Source organism: Malus sylvestris, chromosome 11 (assembly GCF_916048215.2).
Source record: "Malus sylvestris chromosome 11, drMalSylv7.2, whole genome shotgun sequence".
NCBI lineage: Eukaryota > Viridiplantae > Streptophyta > Magnoliopsida > Rosales > Rosaceae > Malus > Malus sylvestris.
Genome location: NC_062270.1, coordinates 1,373,646 through 1,398,172, shown reverse-complemented (window position 1 = coordinate 1,398,172; position 24,527 = coordinate 1,373,646). Strand labels below are relative to the sequence as shown.

General features: G+C 37.3%; 1 protein-coding gene across 2 annotated transcripts; it reads left to right on the top strand.

Moving 5' to 3' along the window:
- The first annotated feature begins 12,184 nt into the window (after positions 1 to 12,184).
- LOC126590092 (uncharacterized) lies at positions 12,185 to 19,309 on the top strand. 2 transcript variants are annotated; one of them, XM_050255595.1, is made up of 2 exons: positions 12,185 to 12,502; positions 18,912 to 19,309. In XM_050255595.1, the coding sequence occupies exons 1-2, from the start codon at positions 12,185 to 12,187 to the stop codon at positions 18,912 to 18,914; spliced, it is 321 nt and encodes a 106-aa protein (XP_050111552.1). In that variant the 3' UTR covers positions 18,915 to 19,309. The 2 variants fall into 2 exon arrangements, with proteins under 2 accessions (XP_050111552.1, XP_050111551.1); XM_050255594.1 differs by having other exon boundaries at positions 12,185 to 12,508.
- The last annotated feature ends 5,218 nt before the right edge of the window (positions 19,310 to 24,527 follow it).

Genomic DNA, 24,527 nt, shown 5'->3' with positions numbered 1-24,527 from the left:
CCTATAAGATAGATACAAGTGGCAATATGCAAAACTAAAGCTAAGATTACATCTCAGCTGTCCAATTGGTCTATAATCCAATGGCTCACATTTAAACTTAGAAACATTAAGAAAACACAGCACACACACACTTATATTCCAACACTCATTTCCCAACTCCATTTCCATCAAGAAAAACGATGGATCCGGCAAACCCATCAACGGAGCCACCACAACCAGCAGCAGCAAGCCATCCAGTTCACTCGGCTGATCCACTACTCAGCTTTCACCGAGAACCTCCACCACGTCCCGAGGAGCCTGCTGATAACGACGCCGTCCAGGAGGGGCTTCAGCCGCTTGATGTGGAAATTCTCTCTCATCTCGGAGCTGATGGGCGGATACACAGCCTGCACCGTAGCGGACCCGACGAGTGGTACGAATGTCCGATATGCCACGAAGTGTACGAGTCGGCACAGGTCTTCTCGGCTCACACCGGCGTTCACTACAGGGCCCTGAGCACTGCAGCGAACGTAATACGGCTCCATCGGAAGCACCATAAGGAGCTTCAAAATAACAAACTCCGGCTCCTGAAATTTGACGACGGCAGCGTCGCTCTGGTGCCTGTAAATCCTACAAGCACCGAAGTGAAGAAGAAGATCGATCTTCTTGATGGTCGGGATGATGCACTCGGTGGAGAATCAGATCACCGGAACGGAACCGATCTGGTGGTGGGTCGGCATGATCACCATGCGAGCACTTCCGGTCAATGCCACGAGTCGATGAGAGCTAAGAAAAAGAGATCTCGGGCATTGGGTGTTGGTGGTATTGCTGCACCACAGTTAGGAAGGGGACGTGATGACAATGTCAAGTCGTCTCCAGTAGTGGCTCCTCAAGAGCACTCAGGCTGCCCATGAATCCATAAAGAGCCAAGAAGAAAAGAGCTCGTGCAATGGCGTCAAGTTAATTTGTAACAAAACTGGCAGACCATTTATGTAGAAATGAATTGAGTCATGATAAAATTCACGCCCAATGTTGATATATTAAAAGTTCGGTATAATTTAAATGGTGTGCGCAATGATCGCTATAATTTAAATTATCAACAATGCAAATTGTATATTACTATATTTCACATAACTTCGCTATAGTAAATTTGGCGCGTTATTCATATCATTATTTACCCTGACCTTAATTAACCATCAAAATATATATCATTAAGTACAAAACTATTATTAACTTCTATGTATCATTTTCTTTGTTAGGGCTAAATGATAATTTGCACCAAACTAGTATTAAATACAAAATGATGGCTGCTAATGACCAAGGCTAGCAAAAGCTTTCTACATAAAAGTTCGGCTCGCATAATACATGTGACTAGCCACGTAAAAGCATTAAATACATTCCATATACGTTTTTTACGACAGTTATAAATCCTAAACACGTTTACATCCATGCACGACCTTAAACATCGTACCACCAATAAATGACTTTGAAATATGACGTCGTACCACCATTAAATGACTTCGAAATCTGAACAATGAATTTGAGAAGACCAACATTTTAAACTAAATTTGCAAAATATTTAACATTGTTGTTAAGAGTAATGCTAGGAGATTAAATCTGTATATAAAATTTTAAAATTAAAGGACATAGAAGTTGATGATTTGTTTATTACATACATGCTGATCAACGAGTTTATTTTTATTGGTGACACATCATTTAGTTTGCAAATTTAGTCTCCTAATTTGGTCTCCATAGCATTACCCTGTTGTTAATGATTGAATTATTACTTAATATTGATTAACGTGCTTATTTTCTATTGGTGACACATCATTTGGTTTGCAATTTGGTTTATTTGGTCTCCTTAGTATTATCTCCACTTAAACATTGTGTCATGAAACTCCTTTCTTTTCTAGGAGTATTCTTGAGTGTGCCGGAACACAGGACAGACTACCAAATGTTGAGGGACAGGGCTTTGTCCTTTAGTCATCTAATAGTGAAATTGCTAAACAATAAACAAAGGGATACACCAACCATCCGCTTCGAGCTGTGTACCTCCTTGTTGATAGAAGAGAGCGGTCTGAAATTGATTCACCTATTACACGACTCACATCAGCAACAGGAAAAGGAACTTTGGCTATCGCTAGCAGCCCCGACCAAAGTTCTCTTCCTCATAGAGGAGTTGGATCTGCAAAGGTCAGCCAAGAAAGTAGGGAAAGATGCTTCTTTTCTTCAAATCCCTCTAATTAAACAATAACATGATGTTTCGTTCATTGTTCCAAGCACACTAAAAAATCTCTCAGTTTCTAGACGAAGAAAAATGTCATTACCGATTCAAACCACATTTTGTAAAGGGTTATCTTATTATTCTCGGCTCCGTAGGGTAAATAAGAAATATATTGGGCTCGATTGAGCTTACCCTACCATATGAAAATGTTAGCATGGTAACTGGTTAAGTGCAAAAACTTTTTTTAGAAAATATATCAAATTATTAGCTAAAAAAACAAATTATATTAAAAACAACAAAATTTAAGCTTCAATTTAAATACCCACCATCATAAAGAATTGTCGTGAAACATTTGTACTTAATTATCCCACTTTTTTAAGAGAAAATTATTACGATAAATGCAAACGATCATCTACCTATCCCACTTTTTTTTAATGAGAAAAATTCGTATGTATGATGATAAAACGAACAATCATCTACCTCATTAGAAATAAAACATTTGTAGGGGAAACAATTACACAAAATAAGCTAGATTTAGGGAAATGGTCGACTTATGAAGATGGCATAATTATTTGTACAATTTTCATTGGAGCATACACAGAAGCCACAAATAATATTGAAACGTACGTAAATACATTGTATTTGCCATCGCTTCTTTTTAGAAATGCATTTAGTTTTTGCTCCTCTTTAAGGATACTCATCATGAGGGCAAATTTGATCTTATCAAAATATAATTGTCTCTTTTCTTTTGGCATCTTTTGTTGGTCCAATATGTATTATCCATAACAAAACGTGTCGTTCCTCAGTCTAGTGGTATTCATCTTACTTGTAAGTTTGAGGTCTTATGTTTGAATCTCGTCGATAATGAATTCCATATCAATTTATTCTCTCAACCTGTAATGTAAATACTTGACCAATAATATTGGCACCCTTGCAAAACTTGACCTGAATTAAATGATGGTGCAAATGTGGAATGTGACATATATGGAGCTATCAACAAGGTAACTAATCAAGTACTAAAATGAATACACATCAACTTGTAGATGACACTACACTACAGTAATGGAAAACAATCATGTTTATGCACCCTGATGCAAGTTTGATCCCCCTCAATCTCCCTTTCCCCTGACAACTAACAATTTAACTCACTAGCGCTATCGTTTGTCCAATGAAAAAAAAAATGACTTCAAATCACGCATGCCTATCCAATGAAATATTTAAAAAAAATAATTAAGATTATTTGATAAAAATAATAATACGAATGATGTTAAAAACAACAAATTTAGGCTTCCATTCAATTTATATTGACATTGTCATGAAACATTTGTACTTAATTATCCTATTTTTAGAATAAAGTCTGAGCGAATTATGATAAATACAAACATACATCTAAACATATTCCACTTTTATTAGAGAAATCCGCAATACATGACGATAAACACAAATAACCTTGTAATACATTAGAAAAATACATCAATAGGGGAAATATTAATTAACCCAGCTAGCAGAGAAATGATTAGAAAATTATGACACAAATATACACAATTTTTCTTCCATTGGAGCACCCCAATAAGTTAAAAATAAATTCGAAAAATAAATACATTGTTTTTTGGCCTTCGGTCTTTTCAGAAATGCATTAAATTTTTGCTCCTTTTTGTGGATACACACAATAAGGACCATGAGTATCTTTCGGTTACTCCTTTACCATATGCATTCCATATTGAGGGTATAAATGTAAATGTAGGTAATAAAGATCTTACTTAGATATTGGATAGAAAGTTAAGTTTGTTAGATGGTTTTCCATATACTTGTATATATACAGGTTGTATTATTATCAAAAGTGAATGAAAAGATTATTTCTCAATATGGTATCAACCGCCTTCTGTCTTACGACCTGATCCAAACACGCTTCACCGCCTTGCGACCTTTCTTCTTCCTTTCTTCTACTTGCGATCGCCGTCTTGATCTCCCAAACCCTAACTCTGTGCATCAATGGCGGTTCCAGCTTCTTCGTCTAACTCTACTACTCATGGTCATCAACCTCCGTCCTCTGTCACGGTCTCTCCTCCGGTGACTTCCTCCATCACAATTCAAAATATTGGATCTATGGTACCAATTAAGCTTACCACTACCAATTACCTTACCTGGAGTGCTTTGTTTGCTCCAATTTTTCGCCGCTACAATCTCACCGGCATTGTTGATGGCTCAACACCTTCGCCGTCTCAAATGCTATTGGATGACTCTGGCAATCGCACGTCTCTCATCAATCCTGATTATGTTTCTTGGTATGAAAATGATCAAAACATTCTCATCTGGCTCAATTCCACATTGTCTGAAACCCTAATTCCTTACATTGTTGGAGTTAATTCTTCTCGCGAACTTTGGGCAAAATTGGAGTCACGATTGGGTGCTGCTTCTCAATCTCACATTCATGATCTTCAATCGCGTCTACGCATAATTACAAAAGGTGAATCTACTGCTGCTCAATTTCTCCAACAAATTGAGGAAATCGCAGATGCTCTTGCCAGTGCTGGCGCTCCGGTGGCCGATTCCGAGCTCATTTCTGTCACACTTCATGGCCTACCATCGGAGTATGAATCCTTTGTTGATGCTGTTCAATTTCGTATCGAATCGACTACCATTGATGAACTGCATGGTCTTCTTCTGAGTAAAGAAATTCAGTTGAATAATCGCAAGAAATCGCCTCTCACTGCTCCTTTCCAAGCGTTTAATTCTTCTACGGGTATTCTTCCTACACCACCTATGGCTCCTCTGGCTTTCACTGCTCCGGTTTATTCTTCACAGCCTTTCTCTCAAGGTCGTTCTTCTAATTACTCTCAAAATCGTGGCAGTTCTTCAAACCCTAGAAATTTCCAAGGCAGGGGCAATTTCAGAGGCAACTCTCAACGCACCTATTACCGGTCGAATAATCAGCGCTCTTCTCGTGGTGGTCGGTCTGTCTCTGGCAAACGTCCTTCTTGCCAAATCTGCCGTTAATATGATCATGAAGCTTTTGACTGTCCCCAACGCATGAATCCTAGCTACACTGGATCTTCTTCTCACTCTGCTATGGTTGCTCATACTAATTCTACTTCATCTGCTCCTACTTGGCTCGTTGATTCTGGCGCCAGTTTTCACATGACAAATAACTACATAAATCTGCAAAATCCTGAGCCTTATCGTGGTCCTGAGCAGGTCTACATTGGTGATGGCAAAGGTTTGCCCATTCATCACTCTGGTTCTTCTTCTTTAAATACTGATCACCATTGTTTTCAGTTGAAAAATGTTCTTCATGTGCTTGATTTAAAGCAAAATTTATTATCTGCGAATCAATTTCTTCTTGACAACTGGTGTTCCATGCATCTTTATCCTTTTCACTTCACTGTGAAGGATATTTCTTCAGGGAAGATGCTTTTTAGTGGACCAGTTCGTGATGGATTCTACCCTTTTCATCCTTCGTCTCCTGCTCCTGGTTCTCCACACTTGTTTGCTGCTACAACAATGGCTTCTCAGGATCTTTGGCACAAGAGACTTGGCCATCCATCTACCAAAATTTTAAATAAATTGGCTTCTACTTCATGTATTTCTATGTCTCATACTATGAATAACACTTTCTGTTCAGATTGTGCTGTAAGCAAAAGCTCTAAGCTTCCTTTTGTTTCTAGTTCTTGTACTACAAGCAAGCCTTTAGAGCTTCTTCACATGGATGTCTGGGGACCAGCTCCTATTTCATCTGTACATGGTTTTCGATACTATGTGATCATTGTTGATGACTATACAAAGTATTCTTGGCTTTATCCTTTGCAGTTCAAATCTGATGTTCTTTCTACATTTGTTCACTTCAAGTCTCTTATTGAAAATAAGTTGGGTGTCAAAGTTATCTCTATTCGTTCGGATTCTGGTGGAGAATTCTTAAGCTCCAAGTTCTCACAGTTCTTACTTGCCCATGGTATTACACACCAACTCAGCTGTCCTCACACCCCTTAGCAGAATGGGTGTGCTGAGCGCAAACACCGACATCTTGTTGAAACTGCCCGTACTCTATTGACAGTATCTAAAGTTCCACATCGATATTGGGATCATGCATTTTCTACAACAGTTTATCTCATCAACCGGATGCCTACTGCTTATACTGTATCTCCATGGGAATCTTTATTCAAGAAAGCTCCAGAGTATGCTTCTCTCAAAGTCTTTGGTTGTAGTTGCTTTCCTTGGCTGAAGCCTTACACTACCTCTAAGCTAGAACCAAAGAGCAAACATTGTGTTTTCTTGGGGTACAGTTTAAATCACAGAGGGTATAAATGCCTGGATCCTTTATCTCACCGAATCTATATATCCCGGCATGTCATTTTTGATGAGCACAATTTCCCTTTCCATAATCCTTTACCCGCTACATCCTCTCAGCCTATATCTTCCTCACCAGTACATACAATACCATCTCATCTCACATTCAATTCTTTTCAAACTTCCCAGTCATCATCACCCCATACCTCTCCTTTCCCACTTTCATCTCATCCCCCATCTACATCTCCATCCCAAAACCTTCATATATCTCCAAATTCACATTCCTTACCAAATTCCTCTTCTGCACATATTTCATCCCAACACCCACATATCCCTTCTATACCACTGACCTCTTCTTCTCTCAACCTTCATCCTATGCAGACTCGTTCCAAAGCTGGCATCTTCAAACCTAAAGCCTTGCTTGCAACTAAACATACTCTGCCATCTCATCTTAGTGTTGACTTTGTTCCTACTACCTATCATCAGGCATTAAAATATTCCCACTGGAGACAGGCAATGCAAGAAGAGTTCAATGCTCTTCTCAATAATGGTACCTGGTCCTTGGTTCCCTATTCTCCTTCTCAAAATTTAGTAGGTTGCAAGTGGGTATTTCGTATCAAACGCAAGCCTGATGGATCTATAGATCGGTATAAGGCCCGATTGGTTGCAAAGGGTTTTCATCAACAGGAAGGGCTAGACTACACAGAGACTTTCAGTCCTGTTGCCAAACCTGTCACCATTCGTCTTTTACTCACTTTGGCTGCTCAATATGATTGGTTTCTCAACCAACTTGATGTCAGCAATGCTTTTCTGCATGGTACTCTTACAGAAACTGTATTCATGCAACAACCTCCAGGATTTCAGGATTCTACACAACCTGACTCTGTTTGCCGACTTCATAAATCGTTGTATGGCCTCAAACAAGCTCCTCGAGCTTGGTATGATAAACTACATGGTGCCTTACTCTCCTTGGGATTCGTTGGCTCACAATCGGATCATTCATTGTTTGTTAAGAAGGATCCTCACTTGGTATTTCTCCTTGTCTACGTTGATGACATCCTTGTCACCGACCCTTCTTCTTTAGCCTGCAAGCATGTTATTGATCAACTCAGTGTTCTCTTTCCCATCAAAGATCTTGGTTCTTTACATTATTTTCTTGGCATTGAAGTCAAGCGTTCTTCCCAGGGTATTTTCATCTCTCAATCGAAATACATCCTGGACCTGTTGCACAAGGCCAAAATGGATGGTGCCAAACCCTGTGTCACTCCCCTGAGTACATCAAATCTTGATCACTCTTCTCCTCTCTTGGATGATCCTACTGAATATCGATCTCTTGTTGGTGCTCTTCAGTATCTCACATGGACTCGGCCCGATCTCTCTTTTGCAGTGAATCTTGTTTGCCAGTTTATGCACTGTCCTCGTATGTCTCATCTTCAAGCTGTGAAACGCATTCTGCGTTATCTCAAGGGCTTCATTGAGTGTGGACTTTGGTTTTCTAAAAATTCTTCACCACCCTATATCACTGTTTATTCCGATGCTGATTGGGCAGGCTGCTCCATAGATAGCCGTTCAACTGGTGGTTTCTGCATTTTTCTGGGGAATTCTATCATTAGTTGGAGTGCTAAGAAGCAATCCACCGTGGCTCGGTCCTCTACCGAGGCTGAATATCGGTCGTTGGCTAACACTGCTGCCGAATTATCTTGGATATGCAAACTTATTAGTGATATTGGTCTTCCACTACCCTGTGTACCACGGCTGTGGTGTGACAATATATCTGCTATCTCTCTTGCCAAGAATCCTATTTTCCATGCTCGCACTAAGCATGTTGAATTGGACTATCACTACATCCGGGAAAAGGTTTTGGCAAATGACCTTTCTTTGCATTTTGTTTGCTCCCAGGATCAGGTAGCTGATATTTGTACCAAGGCTCTGTCCAAATCCCGATTTCTGTTTCTCCGGTCCAAACTTGCACTTCGGCACCCTCAGTTCAGTTTGAAGGGGGATATTGAGGGTATAAATGTAAATGTAGGTAATAAAGATCCTACTTAGATATTGGATAGAAAGTTAAGTTTGTTAGATGGTTTTCCATATACTTGTATATATACAAGTTGTATTATTATCAAAAGTGAATGAAAAGATTATTTCTCAATATTCCAAACGACCAGATTTGATCTTATCGAAGCATAATGACATCTCCTCTTTAGGCATCTTTTACGGGTCCAATCTACATCTGCAGTGGCAAACTTGAAATTACCGTTGTACCCCAACTTCTCTATATATCCTAATAGAACAATGTGAATGCTAAGACAACCAAATAAAAAAAAAATAGAAAACAATCGTCTGTTACCTCTTGAATTCCCATTTTCGTCAATTTTCATCTCGCTTTCTATTCCTCTTGTCAACCTCATTTCTCAAACTCCACCTTGTATGATGGTGTTTAGATCTCACACACAAACTCAACCTTGTATGGTGATGCTTAGATCTCACACACACACTCACTCGCAAGATCTACGTGATTCACTAAGTCACAGTATGCTCTCAGAATTAGAGAGTGTTCCCATTAATAATTGCAGAGTTACAAATCTTAAGATATTGGCTTTGACAAATAGCCATAAGAAAATACTTAAAATATACATCGGAGAGAAATGTCATTTAATAAGGAAGGACGTTAGCTCTTAAGTTGTCTTTCTTCGATGTGGGACAAATTCTCGTTTATAGACTTCATGTGAAACTACTTTCTTTTTTATCATATGATGTGGGATTCCTGCGAGACCAATGTGGTAATAGATAAAATTAAAAATGTTTTTTTTACAAATAATTAACAAAAAAAGAAAAGAAAAACAGAATTCTTTAGTAAACCATGATGTGGAACAAAATGGTAATTTCGTTCTTTTTTTCAAAGGAATTCTCTTTTAATCTGCACGATAAATAGGAGTTGGATCAATTAAGTTGGTGGGATGAGTATATATATATGTCTTCGGAATTTAGTAGAAACTCTTGTTTTTAGTTCATAATTTGGCAATTTGCTCTCGATGGTGCAGTTGATGTCACTGATGGAGTTCGTGGTGTTGGTGCTATTGTGCGGAATGAACAAGGATAGATGGTTGGTGCAATTGCTCTGAGAGCTTCAAGCTTAAATTTTGCCTTTGCTACGGAGTTGTATGCTCTCAAGGTTGGGATTGAGTTTGCCTTGGACCCCAATTTTGTTCCACTTTGTGTTAGAGTCTGAAGCATGGTGTGTCTTAGGACACGATACGATAATATAAAAAGTTTTTGAACACTAGGATACGATACGTCATAAACATGACAATATAAATATATAATTTAAAGTCCACTTGATATGTTTGATAAGAAAATTTGGAGATCTAATCTTCTTTATATACAAAAGAAAAAGTGTAAATTAGAAGCAAGCACTTCGTCTTCATCAACTTTCAACTAAATCTTTGTTTCCTACTAATTTTTTACTCTTAATTTCTCATCTAAAAGTATATAGGTATCCTAAAAGCTGGATACTTGCATCCCAAATGTTGAATACATGTATCTATCAAGTGAAGTCCGTATTTGTTGACCTGCATGTTACGTATCCAACGAGTATCACATAATATCCTACAAGTATCATAACCAATAAATGTCTGATGTGGGATACACGACCAAACTAAAATATCTGTGCTTCATCGATGCAAGACCTTGAACGACCTCCCAACAATGAATGACTTTGAAATTTGAATTCTATGGATTGTTCCCACGTAGACATTGGCTCATGAATGTTCTTCCTTTTTTTGAGCAAGAAAAAAAAAACTTATTCCTTTTCTAACAACTTTCTGTAGAGGATTGTATTATTAGTTGGCTACGTCAGGTTAATAATAAATGAATAAACACAAATAACAACATTCTAAATTTAGCACTACTGGCCGGTGGTATTTTTCTTTATTTAAAAATGTAGAATCTTATATTTGAATCTTATAAATGATGAGTTCGATACTTATTATTCTCTCAGCTGACCAATAATATTGACTCCCTTGCAAAACTTGACCAGGATTAAGTTATAGTATGGAATATGCCATAAGCTATCAACATGGTAACTTGTTAAGTACTAGAATGAATAGAATTCAACTCACGTATGCCTATCTAATAAAAGATTTTTTTGAAAAAAAAAATATTAAGATTATTTGATAAAAATAATAAGACAAATAATATTAAAAACAAAAAATGTAGGAGTTAATCCTTGCCGTCATATGATACTGCCATTAAACATTTGTACTTAATTATCACATCATCAATTTATGAAAATGACACAAAAATACATTCACAATTTTGGAATAGACAAGATTTTGGGTTTGGGCTTCCTGAGGAGACAAGAATTCGGCCTGCTGGGCTTCAAGTTCGTGAGAGTCGCGTGCGTAACGCCCGCAACAAAACAGAGCCAAATTACTGAGCCGCTGACACCAACGGTCTGTTGAGTGGCCGGAGTATTTTGACGAGTGTTTGGATTAGTTTCACTACAGAACACAAATCCCATGCAATGCATGCAGCCTGCCAACCTTCGCCCTTCAAATGCAACCGAAAAAAGAAAACCGTCAATCCAAATTCCCATTTCCGTCGACCTTCATCCCACCTTCAATTTCCTCTCGTCATCCTCATTTCCCAAACTCCACCTTGTATGACGATGCTTAAATCTCACACACGAACTCACAAGATATACGTAAGTATACCCAAGTCAGGCTACACGCACAAAATTAGAGTGTTTCCATGAATAACTGTAGAGTTTACGAATCTCGGTTAATAAGGAAGAACGCTAACTCTCAAGTTGTCTTTCTTCGATGTGGGACAAATTCCTGTTAATAAACTTCATGTGAAACTTCATGAAATTTAGATTTTTTTTTCTTTTTTACAAAATAATTTACAAAAATTGAATTCATTAGTAAACTATCCCGTGTAACAAACTGAAAAACACAAACAATTATCTACACATATTCCACTATCATTAGAGAAAGTCGTAATATATGACCATAAACCCGAATAATCATGTAGTACATAAGAAAAATACATCAACAGGGGCGCTACTAATTAATCTAACTAGCAGAGGAATGATCATTTTATGAAAATGACACAATATATTAAAAAAAAAAATCTTCTATTGGAGCACCCTTATAAGTCAAAAATAAAATCAAAACATAAGTACATTGTTTTTGGCCATCGGTTTTTTTAAGAAACGCATTTAATTTTTGCTCATTTTTGTGGATACACACAATATAATGACCACGAATCTCTTTCAGATATTCTGTTACCATATGAATTCAAAACGCTTAGATTTGATCTTATCAAAACATAATGACATTTTCTCTTTTGGCATCTTTTGTGGGTCCAATTTCCATCCTCCGTGTCACGCTTGAAATTACTGTTTTACCCCAACCTTCAGCCAACTTCCCTATATATTCTAAGTTCCTATTAACAGAAACTCACAGAACAAAAAAGAAAAGAAAAGTAAAGCAGTCGCGCTTCACCAAAATTCCAATTCCCGTCAACGTTTATCCGACCTTCAAATTCCTCTCCTCATCTTCCTTTCCCAACTCCATTTCCGTCAAGAAAAACGATGGATCCGGCAAACCCATCAATGGCGCCACCACAACCAGCAGCAGCAAGCCATCATGTTCACTCGGCTGATCCACTACTCAGCTTTCACCGAGAATCCCCACCATGTCCCGGGTGCATGCTGATAACGACGCCGTCCAGGAGGGGCTTCAGCCGCTTGATGTGGAAATTCTCTCTCATCTGGGAGCTGATGGGCGGATACACAGCCTGCACCGTAGCGGACCCGACGAGTGGTACGAATGTCCGATATGCCACAAAGTATACGAGTCGGCACAGGTCTTCTCGGCTCACACCGGCATTCACTACAGGGCCCTGAGCACTGCATCGAACGCAATACGACTCCATCGGAAGCACGATAAGGAGCTTCAAATTAACAAACTCCAGCTCCAGGAATTTGACAACGGCAGCGTCGTTGTGGTGCATGTAAGTGTAAGAATCTTCTATTAAAGGATCTAAACCAATTAAATACAAGTAACTACAATTAATACCATAAGCCGTGTATAGAATTGTTCTATGGAAACAATCAGTAAAGCTTACTTGAAGAATTCATCATTCCGAGTTAGAGTCTTCTCCTCTCTGCAATCTTGTGTTCAGTTCTCAATAGGACGAACTTCTCAGTATGAACAATAGATTGTGAGAGGAGAGACCAAAACATATATCTACAACAGTTGACAGTTTCCTCCTATTAAGGAAACTGTCATCCACGATGTGGTGATTTGAAAACCACTCTTCAAGAGTTCTATTCCCACTAAAATGTAAATAATAATAATATTATTTATTTCCTAATACATGTATAATTCTATTTCTTATTTAATATAACACAAATAAAATGATGTGGCAAACTCACTCACGTGACACAACCTTACATTCTCCCACATGAGTGCAGCCAAAACATTTTCAAAATAGCATTATATACCATAAGTCAATAGTGATCACTGAATCATACTCATGTAAACAAAATTTTTCCAATAATTCTTCACTTCAACACAATCACAGAATTACAGAAAACTTGACACAAATATTGTACCAACACTCTATAATCACTCAGTAATTATATCAAGTGTCATTATTGTAAATAGGGAATTAATAAGTGAAAGCATTGGTACCAATAAGGCTTCCACATTTTGGCCTAATAATGTTCATGAACATCTCCAAAATTCATAAGAGTTTTGCAAAACATTACCATTAATACGTTATCAACATGTATATTTTTCACAAGTCATTGAAAATATAACGTAATGCAAACAATGAAATGATACCTTGCTCCCACATTCAAAATAGTTCAAGTGAAGCATGTAATCCCATCTTTGGCACTAGTCTTTGAAATGTTGTAACATTCACTGCCTTTGTAAGAGGATCTGCAACCATGTGAAAAGTGCTAAGTTGTTCTATATCAACTGACTTTTCCCTGACTTTGTCCTGAACTGTGAGATACTTGATATCCAATAACCTTGAAGCTTCTGTTCTTTTGTTATTTTTAGCAAAGAAAACCGCAGAACTGTTATCACAATATAGCTTCAATGGTTTTTCTATGTCAGAGACAACCTTCATGCCACGAATTAAATTCCTTAGCCACATACCATGCCTAGTTGCTTCAAAACATCCAATGTATTCAGATTCCATGGTTGATACAGCACGAGTCCTTTGTTTCTCACTCTTCCATGAAATAGCACCATTGGCCATAATAAAAATATATCCATTAGTGGACATGCGGTCATCAACATCCCCTGCCAAATCAGCATCACTAAAACAAACCAAATCAAGTGATTCTGCATAACTATAAACCAGCATATAAGACTTCGTTTTCTGTAAGTATCTGAGAACCTTCTTAGCTGCGTTCCAATGTGAAACACCAGGATTTGATTGAAACCTACCCAATACACTCAATGTGAAAGCCAAATCAGGTCGGGTGCACACCTGAATATACATAACACTTCCAACTAGTGATGCATAAGGCTTGTCCTTCATAGCTTCAACTTCAAAATCTGTTTTAGGACACTGACTTTTTGAAAATTTGTCTCCCTTTCCAATTGGGACATCACCACCAGAACATGTTTCCATATTGAATCTCCTAAGAACTTTATTGATATAGTTCTTTTGGGACAATCCTAAAACCCTTTTTGATCTGTCCCTTATTATTTCAATGCCTAACACAAAATGAGCCTCTCCCATGTCTTTCATGTCAAAACTATTAGACAACATACTTTTTGTTTCTTGTAGCAAATGAATATCTGAACTTGCAAGCAATATATCATCTACATAAAGAAGGAGAAAGATGAACCTGGAGTTTATCATCTTCATGTAGACACAATTGTCAATTTTATTCATGACAAAACCAAACGAAGTTATCACTTCATCAAACTTTTGATTCCACTGCCTTGAGGCTTGTTTAAGACCATAGATAGATTTGTTCAACTTGCATACCATGTTCTCCTTCCCCCTTTCAATAAAACCTGGTGGTTGAACCATGTAAATGTCTTCATCTAAACTACCATTGAGAAAAGCAGTTTTCACATCCATTTGATGTAATTCAAGATTGAAACGAGCTGTAAGTGCCATGATAATACGCAAGGAATCCTTTGTAGAAACTGGGGAAAAAGTCTCGTGATAATCCAATCCTTCCTTTTGAGTGAATCCCTTAGCAACAAGTCTGGCCTTATGTCTCTCAATTCTTCCTTGTGAGTCATGCTTGGTTTTAAAAACCCATTTACATCCTATTGGTTTCATCTTAGGATGAGGTGTTTCTAAAGACCAAACATTGTTTTTGGCCATCGAAAGCAATTCCTCTTCCATTGCTAACTTCCAGAATGCTGCTTTGTCACTTTGCATAGCTTGTTGAAAGGATACAGGATCATTATCATCACCAATATCATAATCTGTTTCTTGCAAGTAAACTAAATAATAATCGGAGATTGCTGATTTTCTTGGTCTTTGAGACTTCCTCAGAACTGGTGCAGGTGCTACATCACTTTCTTGTGGCTGCAATGGTTGTATATCAGGAATATGAACGGGATTTTCATTGGTTACAGGTGGTTGAGTGGCTGCAATGTCATCCTCAGTAGCTATATTTGACATGGGAATAGGCAGTGTAACGGTATTGCTCGAAGATGCCATTTCTGTTTCACCAACTTCCTCAAAAATGTATGAATTCCTGGACTGACAGTGAGTTGCATTAAAGTCTTCAATAAACTTTGCATTATTTGTCTCAGAAATCCGAGTATGTGAATGAGGACAATAGAATTTAAACCCCTTTGACCTCTCTGAATAACCCACAAAATAACAACTTGTAGTTCTCGGATCAAGCTTCCTTTCATTAGGGTTATAAAGACGTGCTTCTGCCTTACATCCCCAGGTGTGAAAATGAGCTAGACTGAGTTTTCTGCCTGTCCAGATCTCAAATGGAGTAGAAGGAATAGATTTGCTAGGCACACGATTAAGAATATAGTTGGCAGTCTTAATAGCTTCCCCCCATAAAAATTCTAGCAATTGAGAATGAGATAGCATGCTTCTAACCATATCTTTCAATGTTCTGTTTTTCCTTTCCACTACTCCATTTTGATGTGGAGTCCCTGGAGTTGTATATTGAGCCATTATTCCATGTTGTTGAAGAAACAAGGCAAAAAGTCCTTTCTGCTGACCACTTTCTGTGTACCTGCCAAAAAATTCCCCTCCTCTATCTGATCTAACAACTTTAATAGTCTTTTCCAATTGATTTTCAACTTCCAGTTTAAAGATTTTAAAACAATTGAAAACTTGAGACTTTTCGGAAATTAAATAAAGATAAGTGAACCGTGAAAAATCATCAATAAAGAGAACAAAATAGAGATTACCACAGATGGTCTTTGTTGGAAATGGACCACAAACATCTGTATGTATTATTTCTAACAAGTTACTGCTTCTAGTTGAACCTAGCTTCCTAGTACTTGTGGTTTTGCCTTTAAAACAGTCAATGCATAACTCTAAATCAGTAAAATCCAATTCTGGCAGCATACTAGCTTTCATCAAACATTTCATTCTATCCTTGGAGATATGCCCCAATCTTCTATGCCAAAGCATAGATGACTTATCATTAGAGAGCACTCTCTTAGGGGCAGAATTTTCAACATTGAAACATTCTTGAACATAAGTACATTGAAGCTGCCATAAATCTCCATTTGGAAAAGCATAACCAAGCAAATTATCAAATTGATTCTTATGAAAAAGTCTGATGCTTTCATTATCTCCAATAAAAGAAAAACCATCCATTACAAACTTAGAAACTGAAAACAAATTCCTTCTCATAGAAGGTACATATAAGACATTGTTCAAAGTTAAAATAAAACCAGAAGACAACTCTAATTTGATACTTCCAACAGACTCGACATCAACTTTTGTTCCATTTCCAACAAACACTCTGTAGACCTCTCTACTTGGTTCCCTCTGGCTTTTGAATCCCTGCAATGAATTAGTGATATGGACAGTGCAACCAGTGTCAAACCACCATGAATTTTGAGGTACAAAAACTAAATTTGATTCAACAGTAACAAAAACATTAACAATTTTAATACCTTTCTTAATCAACCAAGCCTTAAAGCCAGCACAATCTCTCCTAAGATGTTCAGTTGACTGACAGAAATGACACTTTTTGACAAAATCTTTATTCACTTTCAGACCAGAGTTATTAGAGGAAGGAATATTTTTAGCAAGTCCTCCAGAATTGAAAGCACCCTTTTTAGTTCCAGAAGAAGAACCTGGTTTGAATTTTGCTGATTTGATTTGAACATTCCCAGTATTTCCAGACTTGTTGAATGCAAAAGCCTTCTTTCCTTTTCCCCCATTCACAAAATTTACAGCTTCTTCCTTGCCTTTCTTGAGTCTATCTTCATCTTGACAACAGATTGCAATCAGTTCATTCACAGTCCAGGATTCTTTTTTAGTGTTGTAGTTAATCTTGACCTGTTCATATTCAGCAGTCAAAGAATTAAGTGCCATGTGAACCAGGAATTGCTCAGAAATTGGGACATCCAGGGTGTTCAGCTTGTTGCCAACATTGACAAGCTTAAGAAGGTGTTCTCTGATACTTCATCCATCAAACTTAGCAGAAGTGAGAGCAGTTAGATACGACCCTGTCTCCACCTTATCTGACCTCTTGTACTTCTCTTCAATGGCAGCCAAGTAGTCCTTAGCCAAATCGCAAGAAGGAACGCCTCCCCTAATGTGTTCCTCCATAGCATTTTGCATGATAAGTAAGGACATTTCATTGGCTCTTGCCCATTTTTCAAATGCATCTTTCTGATCCTTTGTACTCTCACTGGTCAAAGCATGTGGCTTAGGCTGCTTGAAAGCAATGGCAAACTCCAAAAGCCCCAGATTCAAGTCAATTTGCTGCTTCCATGTTCTGAAATTGTTCCCATTCAATTTTTCAATGTTGATGAGATTCAAAATGTTGAGACTTGTAAGTTGTTCAAAATTGCATAAGTGTTTGAATTTCATAATATTTATGACAAGAAAGTTGAACAAGCTTTCTTCATATTCAACTATAGAAACTGGTTACACCTTTGGGCAAGAAACCATTCTATATATCAAGATGAACATTCAAACATTTGCATAGCAAAGAATAAAGCACTAGAAATTATGTCATTCCACACCTTTAGGCAAGAAGAAAAATACACAACCCGAGTTGTCCATTGCGCACTATACAATAGTTTATAACTAATCCCAGTAAAACAACCTCTTTGGAAGCTAATTTCACTTGTTACAGTTCATAAACCATAATCTGGTTAAACGAAACTTGATTCTTTAAGAGCAAAAATTTCAAATAAACCACTTTAGGAGTAAATTGAATATTCTTAATGAAACCAACCCAGAATTCATATTTTGTCGATCCAAGATATTGACAAAAAATTGACAGAAGGCCATCAGACAAATCAATTCAACCAAATTTGATTTCCAATGAATTCTAATATAATCCAGACAAAGTTCACAACTATAACCATAATCGAAAACGAACTCAAAATAAACGATTACAGTAATAATTTTCACCAAAAGGTAAACTTTATTTGATTTAATTAGACAAGATTACAGAATTTGTGATTAAATGATGATCGAAATGGCAGATAGCAAAATTAGGTTAAATACCTTTATTTGAGATGATAATTTTGATGAAGGCAAGATCGTGAAACAATTGTGATATGAGAAGAAAGACCTCAGCGACTTTATTGATGAATTCAATCAAAATCAAAACTTAACGAAACCACCATGCGAGAACAGAGAGAAGAAGAGGCAAAATATGCAGCGGAGCAAATGTGAAAATAAACTTTATACCAAAAAAGCAAAGCGGCACCATTTCAAACCTTATTTTATTCTAGTTAAGCAATCGAGTTCAAGATTTAATTGGTGGCTCTGATACCACATGTAAGAATCTTCTATTAAAGGATCTAAACCAATTAAATACAAGTAACTACAATTAATACCATAAGCCGTGTATAGAATTGTTCTATGGAAACAATCAGTAAATCTTACTTGAAGAATTCATCATTCCGAGTTAGAGTCTTCTCCTCTCTGCAATCTTGTGTTCAGTTCTCAATAGGACGAACTTCTCAGTATGAACAATAGATTGTGAGAGGAGAGACCAAAACATATATCTACAACAGTTGACAGTTTCCTCCTATTAAGGAAACTATCATCCACGATGTGGTGATTTGAAAACCACTCTTCAAGAGTTCTATTCCCACTAAAATGTAAATAATAATAATATTATTTATTTCCTAATACATGTATAATTCTATTTCTTATTTAATATAACACAAATAAAATGATGTGGCAAACTCACTCACGTGACACAACCTTACAGTAAGTCCTACAAGCACCGTGGCGAAGAAGAAGATCAATCTTCTTGATGATGGGGTTGATGCACTCGGTGGAGAATCAGATCACCGGAATGGAACCGATCTGGTGGTGGGTAGGCAAGATCACCATGCCAGTACTTCCAACCACGAGTGGGTGAGAGCTAAGAAAAGGAGAGCCTGGGCATTGGGTGTTGGTGGTATTGCTGCGCCACAGTCAGGAAGGGGACATGATGACAATGTCAAGTCGTCTCCAGTGGTGGCTCCTCAAGAGCACTCCGGCTGCCGATGAGTGCGTATAAGAGGCAAGAAGAAAAGAGCACGTGCAATATTGACCCTTGTATAGAAGTTTAAGTGTAAATCGTGTAATTTAAATTGTTGATAATGCAGACCGTTTATGTAGAAATGAATTGAGTCATAATAAAATTGGCACCCAGTGTTGATATATTAAAAGTTTGGTATAATTTAAATGGTTCACCAGAGGATCGTTATAATTTAAATTACTAGTAACGTAGATCGTTAATTGACGCATTATTCAGATTATTATTTATCGTTCGATCGTAATTAACGATCGAACTATATATGATTAAGTACCAAACTATTATTAATTTTCAGGTATAATTTTCTTTGTTAGGGCTAAGTAATAATTTGCACCAAACTAGTATTAAATACAAGATGATGGCTGCTAATGACCAAGGCTAGCAAGAGCTTTTTACATAAAAGTTCGCCTCGCATAATACATGTGACTAGTCACGTAAAAGCATTAAATGCATTCCAACTGAAGTCATATACGTTTTTTTACGACAGGTAAACGTTGTCTCTATCCTAAACACGTGTACATCCATGCACTACATTATCGTCCCACCAGTAAATGACAAATCTGACGTCGTACTGCTAATAAATGAATTAGAAATCTGAAGGCAATAAATGAATCTGAGAAGATCAAAATTTTAATCTAAATTTGTAACGAAGTTAATATTATTGTTAATGATTGAATTATTATATAATATTGATTAATGTACTTATTTTTTGTTGATGACATATTATTTGGTTTATTTGATCCTCCTAGCATTATCTTCACTTAAACATTGTGTCATGAAACTCCTTTCTTTTATAGGAGTATTCTTGAGTGTACCCGAAACACAAGATGAACCACCAAATGTTATTACACAAGTGAAGAAAAATTCTTTTCGTCAAGTCCCTCTAATTAAATAATGGCATGATGTTTCATTCAGTTCCAAGTACACAGAAAAATTTCTCAGTTTCTAGACCAAGAAAATGTCATTAACTATTCAAACCACATTTTGTAAAGGATTATCTTATTATTTGGCTCCATTGGGTGAATGAGAAATGTTAGCATGGTTACTGGCTAAGTGCAAAAACATTTTTTAGAAATTAAATCAGATTATTAGCTAAAAAAAAAGACAAATTATATTAAAAACAACAAAATTTAAGCTTCATTTTAAGTACCCACCATCATAAAGAATTTTCGTTAAACATTTGTACTTAATTATCCTATTTTTTAAAGAGAAAATTTTAACTAATTATAACAATAAATATGAACAATCATCTATCTATCTTACTTTTTTTAATGAGAAAAATTCGTACTTATGATGATAAAACGAACAATCATCTACCTCATTAAAAGTAATACATTTGTAGGGGTAACAATAACACAAAATAAGCTAGATTTAGAGTAATGGTCGACTTAAGAAGATGACATAATTATTTGTACATTTTATTTGTTAGGGCTAAATAATAATTCGCACCAAACTATTATTAAATACAATATGATGGCTGCTAATCACCAAAGCTAGCAACTGCTTCAACTTAAAAGTTCCGCCTCACAAAATACATGTGACTAGCCACGTAAAAACATTAAGTACTTTCCAACTGAAGTCATATAACGTTTTTCATGACAATTATAACGTCGTCTGTATCCTAAGCACGTGTACATCCATGCCCGACCTTAAACGCCGTACCACCAATGAAGGACTTCGAAATCTGAAGGCAATATGGATGGTTCGAAAAAAGAAAACCGTCTCGTTAATCCAAATTCCCATTTCCGTCGACCTTCATCCCACCTTCGATTTCCTCTCGTCATCCTCGTTTCCCAAACTCCACCTTGTATGATAATGCTTAGATCTCACACACTCACTCGCAAGATATACGTGGGTTTACTCAAGTCAGGTTACACACTCGGAGTTCGGGTGTATTTCCGTTAATAATTGTAGAGTTCACAAACCTCGTTTAATAAGGAAGAATGTTAGCAATCAAGTTGTCTTTCTTCGATGTGGGATAATTTCCCGTTTAGAAACTTCATGTGAAACTATTTCTGTGATCTCATCCGATGTGGGATTCCTGTAACACCAACACAGTACAAATACACAAAATTAAGAATTTTCTTTTTACAAATAATTAAAAAAAAAACTAAATTCATTAGTAAACTATCATTTGTAACAAAATGAAAAACATGAACAATCATCTACACATATTCCACTATTATTAGAGAAAGTCGTAATATATGGCCATAAACCCGAATAATCATGTAGTACGTAAGAAAAATACAGATTAATTAACCTAACTGGCAGAGGAATGATCAATTTTTGAAAATGAATACAATGGTTTTGGCCATCTGTTTTTTTAACAAACGCATTTAATTTTGAAAATTAATACAATAGTTTTGGCCATCTGTTTTTATAACAAACGCATTTAATTTTTACTCTTTTTTATTTTTTTTGTGGATATGCACAATAATGACCACAAGTTTCTTTCAAATACTTTGTTACCATATCCATTCAAAACACTTAAATTTGATCTTATCAAAACAGGGTAATGTTATTCTTACCACATTAATATACTACATTATGTGGCATCTGATGTGGCTGTCCACATAATGATATTTCCTCTTTTGACATCTTTTGTAGGTCCAATTTTCATCCTCCTTGGCAAACTTGAAATTACTCTTTTACCCCAACCTTCAGCCAACTTCTCTTTATATTCTGAACTCTCCTATTAACAGAAAAAAAAAAAAAAAAGGAAAACAGTCGTGCTTCGCCAAAATTCCGACTCCCGTCAACACTTATCCGACCTTGTAATTCCTTTCCTCATCCTCATTTCCCAACTCCATTTTCGTCAAGAAAAACGATGGATCCGGCAAACCCATCAACGGCGCCACCACAAGCAGCAGCAGCAAGCCATCCAGTTCACTCGGCTGATCCACTGCTCAGCTTTCACCGAATACCCCCACCACGTCCTGAGGTGCATGCTGACAACAACGCTGTCCAGAAGGGGCTTCAGCCGCTTGATGTGGAAATTCTCTCTCATCTCGGAGCTGATGGGCGGATACACAGCCTGCACCGTAGCAGACCCGACGAGTGGTACGAATGTCCGATATGCCACGAAGTGTACGAGTCGGCACAGGTTTTCTCGGCTCACACCGGCGTTCACTACAGGGCCCTAAGCACTGCAGCGAACGTAATACGACTCCATCGGAAGCACGATAAGGAGCTTCAAAATAACAAACTCCGGCTCCTTAAATTTGACGACGGCAGCGTCGCTGTGGTGCCTGTAAATCCTACAAGCACTGAAGTGAAGAAGAAGATCAATCATCTTGATGGTCGGGACGATGCACTCGGTGGAGAATCAGATCACCGGAATGGAACGGATTTGGTGGTGGGGCGGCATGATCACCATGCGAGCACTTCCGGTCAATGCCACGAGTCGATGAGAGCTAAGAAAAATAGAGCTCGGGCATTGGGTGTTGGTGGTATTGGTGCGCCACAGTCATGAAGGGGACGTGATGACAATGTCAAGTCGTCTCCAGTGGTGGCTCCTCAAGAGCACTCAGGCTGCCCATGAATCCATATGTAAGAGCCAAGAAGAAAAGAGCTTGTGCAATGTCGTCAAGTTAATTTGTAACAAAACTGGCGCGATATTGACCATTGTATAGAAGTTTAAGGGTGTGTTTGTTGTACGGACTATCACAAATTGGACTAGTTTCAGAGACTAAGCTGGACTGGCTTAGACTATACTAAGCTGAACTGATTTAGTGAAGCGTTTGATGAGATTAAAAAACAGAATAATTAATAATTATAATATTATATTATATAATACACATCTAATAATATTTTATTATTAATTCAATAATATTTTATTACTAAAGCAACTTTTGCTTTTTTATTTCCAAAGCAGACACTCAACCTCTCTCTCTCTCTGGAGAGTTCTTCCCCTTTCGTCCCCCATCAGTTCTTTTCTCTATCTGTTTTTCCCGCAACACAACAACCTTCAGGTCTTTCTTCTTGTTCCTCAAAGCAGAGAGAGCACTGCAAATTTGAAATTACATATCAAATTTCTACTATAATTTATGTTTTACAGCTCCAAATTTGATTTCGTTTTCTCCTACAAATTTCTGGAGAAGAGCACTGCAACCCAAGGTAATATATTTCTAGGTTTATCACAAATTGTGATATTTTCTGTAATTCGAAATCCCATATCACAGATTTCTGGGTTTATCACAGATTTTGATATTTTATGGGTTTATCGCTAATTTTGATTTCGTTTTTCCTACAAATTTCTGGATAAGAACAGCCTTTAATTGGGGTTGGATTCGTGGGACAGAGACGGAACCAAAATCTCCTACTCGATTTTTGATGCTCCTCTCGTCAGCAAAGCCATGTCGACTCCATTGTTCTTTCTTTTTATCTCTCTGATAGACGTTTCTAACTTTTCTGGGAGAGGAAATACGGCGAAGCTCAATTCTGGGAAGGGAAGGACGGCGAAGCAGGGAGGGGTGAAGCGAAGCACAGATCGGCCAAAGTAGGGACTAGCAGTCCGCTCCTTTTCGGGGGGGGGGGGGAGGTCTCGCTAAGACCCCCTAGTGAGCGTTTTTGTCGGAGCGAGTGAGACTTAGTCTCATTAAACCTAATCCCTGTCGGAACAAACATGGGACTGGACTAACTCTTAGTTTAGTCCAGTCCAGTCCAATACACTTTAGTGAGGACAAACAAACGCTTCCTAAGTGTAATTTAAATTGTTGATAATGGAGACTGTTTATGTAGAAATGAATTGAGTCATAATAAAATTGGCGCGCAATGTTGATATATTAAAAGTTCGGTATAATTTAAATGGCGCGCGCAATGATTGTTATAATTTAAATTAGAAATAATATAGATCGTTATATTTTACGAAATTTCGTTATAGTAAAATTGAGACGTTATTCATATCATTATTTATCCTTCGACCGAAATTAACTATCGAAATATATATCATTAAGTACAAAACTATTAGCTTCCATGTATCATTTTCTTTGTTAGGGCTAGATGATAATTTGCACCAAACTAGTATTAAATACAAAGTGATGGCTGCCAATGACCAAGGCTAGCAAAGGCTTTCTACATAAAAGTTCGGCTCGCATAATACATGTGACTAGCCACGTAAAAGCATTAAATACATTCCAACAGAAGTCATATACGTTTTTATACGACAGTTATAACGTTGTCTATCCTAAACACGTGTACATCCATGCACGACTTTAAACATCGTCCCACCAATTAAAGACTTCGAAATCTGACGCCGTACCACCAATAAATGACTTCAAAATCTGAAGGCAAAGAATTTGAGAA

Excerpts from the sequence above, each read along its gene's own strand:
- LOC126590092 (XM_050255594.1), top strand. The coding sequence starts at position 12,185 with ATGTCCCGGGTGCATGCTGATAACGACGCCGTCCAGGAGGGGCTTCAG.